Source organism: Antennarius striatus, chromosome 7, assembly GCF_040054535.1.
Source record: "Antennarius striatus isolate MH-2024 chromosome 7, ASM4005453v1, whole genome shotgun sequence".
Taxonomy (NCBI): Eukaryota; Metazoa; Chordata; class Actinopteri; order Lophiiformes; family Antennariidae; genus Antennarius; species Antennarius striatus.
This window is the reverse complement of record NC_090782.1, coordinates 19,381,335-19,391,355: the sequence shown is the minus strand read 5'-3', so window position 1 is coordinate 19,391,355 and position 10,021 is coordinate 19,381,335. Positions and strand designations below refer to the sequence as shown.

At 40.2% G+C, this 10,021-nt stretch overlaps 2 protein-coding genes across 2 annotated transcripts; one reads left to right on the top strand and one right to left on the bottom strand.

Annotated features, from left to right (window-relative positions):
• Positions 1-1,511: 1,511 nt before the first annotated feature.
• On the bottom strand, positions 1,512-6,844 carry LOC137599405 (ankyrin repeat and EF-hand domain-containing protein 1-like). Its single transcript, XM_068320324.1, has 8 exons — positions 6,655-6,844; positions 6,328-6,489; positions 5,904-6,103; positions 5,612-5,761; positions 5,260-5,383; positions 3,134-3,941; positions 2,341-2,567; positions 1,512-2,137 (listed from the first exon to the last, which is right to left on the bottom strand). Exons 1-8 carry the CDS (start codon positions 6,842-6,844, stop codon positions 1,992-1,994), a joined length of 2,007 nt encoding a protein of 668 aa, XP_068176425.1. The 3' UTR covers positions 1,512-1,991.
• Positions 6,845-7,898: 1,054 nt separating this feature from the next.
• LOC137599457 (eukaryotic translation initiation factor 1b-like) lies at positions 7,899-9,016 on the top strand. The gene is made up of 4 exons (XM_068320410.1): positions 7,899-7,953; positions 8,536-8,699; positions 8,778-8,879; positions 8,972-9,016. Exons 1-4 carry the CDS (start codon positions 7,899-7,901, stop codon positions 9,014-9,016), a joined length of 366 nt encoding a protein of 121 aa, XP_068176511.1.
• Positions 9,017-10,021: the final 1,005 nt, after the last annotated feature.

The window sequence follows — 10,021 nt, the reverse complement described above, 5'->3', positions numbered from 1 at the left end:
CCTTAAACATTGGTGCATTGGTTACTGGAGACACAAACACACACACAAAACAGGTGATTAGACATGTGACTCTGATGCCAGTGTCAGAGTATTGTTGATGAGAGTCAACATCTATAGAGCGTGTACTTCTCAGGGTCTTACAGGTTGTGGTGGTGCTGCAGACTACAAGGAGAATCAGGTCAAGCTGGTGCCGTCAATTGGATCTTCGTGGCACCATGAAACTTTGTCTCTTCTTGTCCTGGAAGGTGTTGGTCATCACAAGGATGTGGAAGCCTTTGGCCATTCTCATTTATTTTGCCAATGCCATGATGGCGGATGACAGACAACCAGGCCTCAAAGTCAGCCCTAACCCTAGTGTTGAAGTCCCCCATGATAAAAAGTTCTTCCTCACTGGGCACACTCTTGATGGTAGAGTTGAGGGCGTAGGAGAACTGGCCTTTCTCCTCCATGGTGGCGCATAGAGTTCTAAATGCAAAGTTGCCTACACCTGATCTACTTGTCATCTGTAAGATTTCAGCAAAAACACCTGCTTTTTTCCAAAAAACTGACAAAACAAGTTTTTTGTGCATCGAGGTATGTTTGGCACAAAGTGCCTTTGAATATTGCCTTTGAATATTTTCAGCTTTATTGACACCTAAAACATCTGAACAGCTGTTTACTTCTATAAATCAACAAAAACAACACAGAGAAAGGGCTTTTGATTGCAAAATCATTCATTTAGGAATATATAAGTGTGTTCAATATTTGACAACAATGAAAGATCTTTTTTTTTTTTCTGTTGCAGCAATGGCAAATCTGGTGAGCACCGAAGCAGCTCTCTGCAGTTTACAGGTTACAGTGAAGGGGAGCTGAATCGAAGCTCCATCCGTTCACCTCTCCATTATCTTCATCATATTTTATTTATCTTTCTCCCTTTAGTAAAATGAAATATTCTCTGTTGGAGTGTGAGCTGCCTGAATTTGTCCGACTCAATGGCATCCAGTGAGTTAACAGCAAAGCCTACGCCATGTAATCTAGGCTTGTCAATTTTTCCCCCTGCCAGAACAATTTATAATTCTGCTAAAAAAAAAGTCCCCAAGGGGATGAATAGTGTTTTTTTCCTTTTTCTTCTTTCTCTTCTTTCAGCTTGTAATGTTAAGGATCGCCACAGAATGTCATCCTTTTCTGTTTTAGATGAACGGTCATATTTGTTTGGCAAAGCTTTTCATCCCTTCCTGCATGCAACCCGCTGTATTTGTCTGGTCCTGGGACCGGCCTACAGTTGATACTACCTTCTGCACCATTGGCGCAGCAGATGCTGAGGACTGAACCCGGGGCAGCATATACTCGAAGCATGCAGTCCACCATGGAGCTACATGCCCGACCACTACCCGGTGGAATTAGAAAATTTCACCCATCATTGAGAGCAACTCCTTTTGCCCAGCTCTGCACCTATTGAGCATCGACTTGTAACTGGTAGACTACTGCTCGCTGTGTTGTGGCGATGCTGAAAGACAGTGAAATTGGAGTGTTCTTTCAATGTGCAAGCCTGGCAGATTAATATAAAGGACTAACTGTTGCCAATGCAGTAGGTCCTTCCTCTCCTTGCGGCTGATGGAGTCCAGGGGAAAATGCAAACCAGTTACGCCTGGCATCGAGGCAACACAGGAGTTGCTGGGACGATAGCAATGATGGCCCACCTAACGGACTCCACCTCCGGATTTATCCTCAGGGTTTACTCCCAAAGTCTTTCCCATGAATTGGTAGGTAGCGAGACAGCAGCGATTGAAATTGGAGTTTTCTCTCCTTTACGAGTTGCCAACCAAGGTGAACAAGCCTCAACAGCCCAAGGCAAGGGAGGCTAAGAGGTTATTTTGATTTGCCTAAGGCCACACCTCAGGACACTGGAGGGAAGGGGGTCTTACTGTCCCTATTCACGGGATGCTGGCCCAAACAGGTCCTGTGCCATACCCATATCTGTAGCACAGTGGTAAGAAACATTTCTAAAGGCATTACTTGGCTGCCTTTGCTTTAGCGGGTTTAGCCTTTGAAGCTTTGCCCCCCTTTTCTGCTTCGGACGGGGGTTCCATTGTACTTTTCAACAACTCAATTATACTGGAGTCGCCAAAGTTGTTGGCAATGTCGAGGCAGTTTTTTCCTACAGGAAAACAAAACATTTTCAGTCAAAAAGCAGATGAAGACAAAATATGTGTTGTTAAATTTGCCTCAAATGACAATAAATGCAATATTTCTTTCAAACTCAGAAAAACATGAACATGTGAATGAAAACAAAATAATCTGTTACTAGTATAAATGAAAACTTGTTCAGCACTTTGAAATCAGCTCTGATGTATTCCTAACCTGCTTTGTTCTCTGCTTCCACATCGGCACCCTCGTTGATCAGGAATTCCACACAAGAGAGCTGAGACTTCTGAATGGCATTTATGAGGGGTGTGCCTCCATTGACAGCCCAAGCATCTATGTCAGCCCCAGACTCAACCAGAAGCTTGACCAGTTGCAATTCGCCAGCGTAAGCTGCATGGTGAAGGGGTGTCCAGAAGAAATTGTCAACAGCTTTCACGTCCGCCCTATCAGGAACATGGCGTTTAAATATTAGACATCCCTTAAAACACTGTGATAATTAAAAATAAGCTGTCACCAAGTGTTTCAAAGTGCATTGAAAGTTGAAAGTGAATTCAATTAACCTCCAATATAGTGATAATTTTATCTGAAATAGTCCTCAGTTTTTTCATAGGAATTGCACAGTACAGCATTTCTATTTGTCCTTATGATTGACACCAGCTTCCCCATTTACTTTCATATTCCTACAGCCATGTCATATTGTTGTGTTACACCACAGTCAATGTGAACCTGACACTTTTTCACTGATATACCAGTTAATCCTCTGTTTCATTGGTAAATCTACCTTATGTACTCATGCAATAGCAGATACTTGGGGTCACTTGGTGAATTCAGGTGTTCATGAGATTTTAAGTTGTTATGACAAACATCCAGCTGTCACAAAGCAAAATTGTCATTAATGGACTGAAAAACATTACAAGCTCAGTAAGTACATTTCATCAGTATGAATGTACTGCTACAAGGCACGAAATCTTTTACAAATAAGTTAAACACCAAAAATGATGTGTCTTACCCTAGACTGAGGAGGTACTGAGCAATCTCATAGTTGCCGGTGGCGCAGGCAACCATCAGGGGGGTCTTGTGATATTGATCAGTAATGTCCACAGGAACGCCCTGAGCGAGAGCCTGCTCTATAGACTTTAAGTCTCCTCTCCTCACACAGTAGTTGATACTGATATATGTCTTCTCTGTCTCGTCTGTGTACCATGTTGAGTCATCTAATATGGGGTGGTGTTCAGGTCTGCGAGTGTCTGTGTCCTTCTCAATCATGAAGAGGGGTGGACCTCCATCGGGCCGGCGGGCCATAAGCTCTGGCGGGTGGTAAGGAATAGGCTCCAGGAGAACCTTACCCTTCTTACCCTTTTTCCCTTTTCCTCCCTTTTTTCCCTTGCCTCCTTTTTTCTTAGGTAAGTATGATGCGAGGAGAAATGGTTTCTTGATGTATTTCGCACCTTTGATTAAATCGTTAATACTCACACTACCCGTATGTGATTGGTCAAGGGCTGAGATGATTTTCTTGAGTTGTTCTTGTTCAACTGGAGCTTTTAGTTCCCCCAACACTGAAATTAATGTCTCTTTGGTAACTGTGTCTGACTTGTCCTCCTCAAAGGCTTGACGTAATTCAGTCTCATTCTCTACAAACCAATCATGGAGCGTCAGAACCCAAAGATCTGAGATGAAAGTACTCTCACTGGATTCTTTGCTCGATTTCTTTGCCTTCTGTGCTTTTTTCAGCACTTTGACTGCAGCTTTGTGACCAGCATCTTTTGCAATCTGATGTGGGAGCAACCCTTCCCTGTTCTTCAGGTTGGATGTGCAACCTAAAACACAGAGCAGTCTTAGGACAAAATAGAAACACAAGTGATATGGTAATTTGTTTGCAACTGGATTTTCTCACAGTTTTTTCTTGTGAAATAAAACCTATATTTTAATGTGCTGGCTCTGAATGTAGCACAAGAGAAATATAAACTGTATAGAACATAGAACTGCAAAAATGTCAAAAGAGAGTTTAACTTGACTACAGAGGTCCTGAGATCCCAAATAAACCCCAGAGGTAGGTGCATGACCTTAAATATATGTGATGTGCACTTGACAAAATCAATGACAACTTGAGATGTCTGCATAATTAAATTTTTATGGGGGCCTAAACCTGTTATTTTTGAAGATAGAGTGAATATAAAAGAATGTTAAAGAATGTAAATAACTATTTTAAGGACATTAAGGATTCTTCGATTATATGTTCCATGTATGGAGTAATTACATCCCGCTTCAAAGTGGTGATGTATTGTAATTGTCAATGTTCTTGTGTTTGTTCATTCGTCTGTCCGTTTGTTCATAGGTCCACCAAATATCTTTGCAACCATTGCAGATAGAAAGATGAAACAAAAAGCACATTGCTCGGGCAGCAAAGGGGATGAAAATGAGATGATAACCTTGACCTTGAGAAAACTAGGTCAAGATCAAATTTCAACTTTTGTACAGATAGAAAGCTACTGGTTTGATCTACCTATGCACTAGCTTTGATCTATGGTCTTACTCACGCTGGCCTTCTCCATATGCACTAGTCATGTACTACTTTCAGGGTACCCTGACCTACTTTCAAGGTAGGTCAGGGTAAGTCGCGGGATGTTGCAGTCTCTGACTGCTTTGGTTCTATTTTCTATCCTGGAAATACGATAGAATGCACCAGTTACATGTTGGATCATGGGTCTTTTATTAATTGACCCTGACCTATGGAAGTAGGTCAGGGTAAAATTTGGAATTCAAGGGTGTCGTGGGATGTTGCAGTCTGTGACTGCTTAGTTTTACATTTGTTCTGAAAGGTTTCATTTTGATAAAAAAATCCCCATTTCCAACGCTGTTGCGGAATTTTTTTGTGAACTAAGGACCACCAGATATTCCATATCTTGTGTTTGCAGTGGTCATATACTTCCATGGCTTCAGGGTGGACCCTCCCATCAAATCAGCACGCTACTGTGGTCGGTGCAACACCTATCCCATTAAACTGTTCCATATCTGGTGGTCCTGAGTCCAAGAAAACATTGTTCCGAATGTAAAAAATGGGCTAAATAATGAGTGAATCTTTTTGGGTGAACTATTCCCTTAACTACAAAGAAAAATTTTTTAAATTCAAATTACCTCTCTGTGCCAGGAACTTGCAGCTGTTAGTATTGCCGGCCGCAGCAGCATAGTGCATAGGTGTGCATGTGTCCATGTTGACCACATCCAGATCTACTGAGTAAGCAGAGAGCACCGGAATCACCTGAGGAAATAAAAAACCACAGAAAAATTAATTCACAAATCTAAGTCTGTAACTTGACTTCCAAATTACATGTTGAGGAAAACAAAGGACAACAGATGAGGGAGGAAGGTAATCAATGGTCATATCAAATAAATACAGCCATTTCCTCGAATGTGTTCTATTGCTTCATAACTTCAATATTCAATCATTTCAAATGTAAAACAGACACAAGGCAAGAAAATAAAACACCTCAAAGCAACCCCCCATGGCGGCATAGTGAGGGGCTGAGGAGCCTTTATTATCCACAGCGTTGGGGTTTCCTCCCTTCTTCAGAATAGTGCCAACGACCTCAGGAGAGCCAGCTTTGGCTGCTTCCATCAACGCTGTGACACCAGTTCTCTGAGGAGAGGGCAGAGTAGAGTCCAATTTGGATAAAAAACAATAAAAAAGACAGCTCTGAGAAAAAAAAATTAATATCACACTGTGCTAAACAAAATCTCCATATAATTGTCTCAGTTTCCATTATCCCACAATGTCTGACCTCATTGGTTGCATTGGGGTCAGCACCAGCATCCAGCATGCTGAGACACCTTGACGAAAACTCCTTGGCGTTTTCACACATCAGCCGGAAGATATGATCCCCCTCAGTTGACACATTGTTGACATCTGCCTGGTGCTTCAGCGCCACCTGCAGGCATTGTGTGTGGCACTCGGTAGGGAAAGTACAGTAGAACAACACACCTGAAGTGAGAAAGAGGATTGAAAATGGAACAAATATGACAGAATTTAAGGTTCTGAGGGAAGCAGTAATGTTTGTGTATTTCAAGCTGCTATTCTTAGGCAAATTTTAGGTTGTTTTGGTCTGTTGCATGTAACAAACGCAATTGGGGTAAAATTTAATTTAACAAAGCACTAAATTAATCAAATCTTGTCTTTTACTTCTCCATATGTTTGCAACAGCTTACCTTTACCCTCGCTATCCTGAAGCTTAAAGTTAGCATGGCTCTGAGCTAGCTGCTCCATTATCACATCATTCCCCAGCTCAGCGGCTAACATGACAGAACTGCGGCCCTTCTTGTCCTTAATGTCAGGGCTCGCTCCCTTGGAGAGAAGGAAGCTGATCATGTCTGAGAGAGTCACAGCACACACATTATCAGGGGTGAAGTGGCTTTAACATGACCCTTTGTGGTTTGAAGGACATCCATTCAATTGGTTTTGGTTTACTTTTATAAAGCTTTGAATAAAGTCAAAGAAATTCTTACTGTTGAATCAAAATATAAGACGGTATTTACCCTGATTGTTGGCTGAAATTGCTATATGAAGCAACCCTATGCCCTCCTGTGGCTCAGTGAGATTGATGATGTTATCCACGCCAAGTTTTATCATCTTCTCAATCATCTCTGTGTCCCCTTTATGGAGAAACTGAATGAGGCGGTAGATCTGCCTGATCTGCAGGGCGCTCTTTGCTACACTGCTACTCATTATGGAATCACTCAAGAAACTGATGGACGCAAGACAAAAGATAAATATAACTATGACCAATGAAGACATACACAGAAGTAATTATAAAGACTTTATCCTGGTGAGTTTTTACGGGAATGAAAAAACGATTATATGACATATTATTGGACTCAAAAGCAGTAGAGAGGCTGCATGTCTCAAAATGAGAAGATACAGTCTGGCTGTAAATTACACGGGTAGATACCCGTGTAATTTACATAGTAAGCATTTATTCTATTAAATCACTCAGTTATGTTAGGGCAGGTTTATTATGTCACCTTGCAGTCTGTCACTGTTGTAATGTTTTTTTTTTAAAAAAGGCACTTCTCTTTAAACAATCACTTTTTTGACTTTCTCTTGACCAGACGTGATGCATTCAAGAACATTTTCCTCACAACAAACACGGAAACTAATAAATCTGTGTCTTATTACTGGTACAGAGAAGTAAGTCATGCTATATTTAAGTAAGTCATGTTAACGTCCATATGAACAACATTACCCATAAGTGTCACAAACTACAGTTATGTTAAATACCTTTGATCGGTAGTGAACATTTGACCTGTTCTGAATGTATGGAATATAATAGTCTAATAGTTTTGATGTTTTGATGTGCTGATTGCTTTGATGTTGTGTGTCTAGACCACATTCCTTTGCAGTAATCCAAAAGCAAAAAACAAGTCAGCAGGACTTGCTAAAGACTTTTTGAAGCCTCTCAACCAAGAGGCTTCATTTCTGACTGACTGGTAGTGGGTCAGATACTTCTACTCCTGTTGGAGCAGAAAACAAACTATAAACTATAAACAAACTAAATTATACATACACTTCAACTGTGTGAGACAGAATCTAAAACAGAAATTTAGTAAATCATTTTGTATGATTTTTTTATTAATTAATTAGCATTTTTATTGCATGGCTTAACTATTGGGATCACCTACCAACTAGTAAGAATTCTGGCCCTCACAGACCTGTTAGTTTTTCTTAAATAGGCTCTTTTATTATTTGTACAGATAGTCCTCAAAATACGATCATCCAACTTATGAACAGTATTGACCAGTTACAGCCCCAAAACCTGAAGATTCTGGAGAAGATCTGTACGGAAGAGTGGGCCAACATCCCTGCTGCAGTGTGTGCACACCTGTTCAAGAACTTCAGGAAACATCTGACCTCTGTAATTGCAAACAAGGTTTCTGTACTAAATATCAAGTTATGTTTTTCAAGAAATTTTCACCAAACGATGAACCCTAACATAAAGAATATATAATGTATATATAGAATTACAGGTACATATTATTATTATTATTAATCAGACAGTACTACAAACAGGTAACACTGTTACTGCTGGAATAACATTTATGCTATCGCTGCAGCTGCTAAGCTCTGAGGTATTTCATGCAAGAAATCCTGAGGAAAAGTTAGTTTAAGTAACTTAAGCATTCAATTATTCATTGTTTATTCATTGTTACATGTTCATTGTTACATTTTACATGTGAAATTACATGTGGATGTCAAAGTAATGCCACTATGTATTGATTGTCACTGTTCACATGACAATCAATAAATCCTTTGAATCCTTTGATTCCTTTGAATATCACAATGTGTTGTAAAGAGATGAGTTATTATTTTATTGGATTGCTTTTTTGGTTTTAATGAAATGGAACTGTCTTCTCTTTCAGGCCCGTTTGCTCATTCAATTGTGGGTGATGATAACCTGTTCCCTGGCTCTAAAGAATACATCCACATAAGAATTCAACAGCGTAACGGCGGGAAGACACTCACCACCGTCCAGGGTCTTTCTGTTATCTATGACAAAAAGAAGCTAGTCAAGGCTTTCAAAAAGGTTATATTTGGTTAAACTTAGCTGAAAGGGGCGTTGCACTACTTGATTTTCTGAATAATTTTTGTGTGCCTTTAACAGTCGTTTGCGTGCAATGGGACAGTGATTGAGCACCCAGAGTATGGTGAAGTGATTCAGCTACAGGGTGACCAGCGCAGGAATATCTACCAGTTCATGTTGGATGTATGTTTCCTCAACTCCCAACGAGTAGGTGATCCTTTTTTACCCTGAGCTACTGAGTCAGCTGAACTAAACCCTGTCTCCGTTGTTTATAGGTTCACCTGGCAAAGGAGGAGCAGCTCAAAGTCCACGGTTTTTAAAAGCAGATAGCAGCTCCTTTCTCCTTGAAGGCTAACCCCCCATCCAGACACACCAGTGCAGCTCCACACAGCATCAGGGATTCAATTCAATTCAATAAACTTTATTTATCCCCAAGGGGCAATTGAAGTCACAGAAAGCAGAAGTATACTGTATGTGCAAAAGAAAACACTTTATCACGGGATGAGTGGTGATGATCCAACCACACACTATGTACATCCTCCTTGTTTATTTCATTTTAAATTTTTCTTCTTTTAGGTTTTTGTGCCACAATAAAAGGGCAACTTTTCTTGTAACATTTGTTTTGTACTTGGGTGTGTTCAATAAACAAAGAGTGTTTCATATGTGGAGTGGCGTCATGGTGAATAATGGGCAGGGGCAAAAACATGAGAAACAGAACAGACAGATTTTCAGCCTACGCTGTCAGCTGTATTACAAGCTCCAGCTAGGCAAACAGTTAACACATTACTTCATTGTGTGGTTACCATGTCACTTTAAAGACATTATTGTTGCAACGTCTCAGGTTTTACATTATCATAAAACATCTCTTCCATTCTCCATGCATCTATGGACCTCCCCAGACTCAGGAGGACGTTACAGCCTTCAGGTCCATGGTCGGCAGCACCAACTCAGTCACCTACAATATTTCCAACAGTTTCGTTGTTTGTAGTTTGTTTGCTGTAGTCATCATCTTTCTGAGTGACATCTCAACTGTTCTGTGATACTCGATGGATTATTTTATTGAACAGTGTTTCTGTCTATGTATCAATTTGTGTTTAGGGTTAACATCACATCAGGATAATAGAGAATAACAATATTCCAGCTTGGTGGCAACGAAAGCACGAGTTTGTTATTCTATATGTTTTGGAACATTTGAAAGCCACATTAATTTGTTTTTACTTGATTGAAATATATATAGTAATCCAATGTACTCCATTTATTTATTAAGAGGTTCCTTTAAAACAAATGAAAAAATGATAGCTGGTTTGTTTTTTATGATTGAAGAT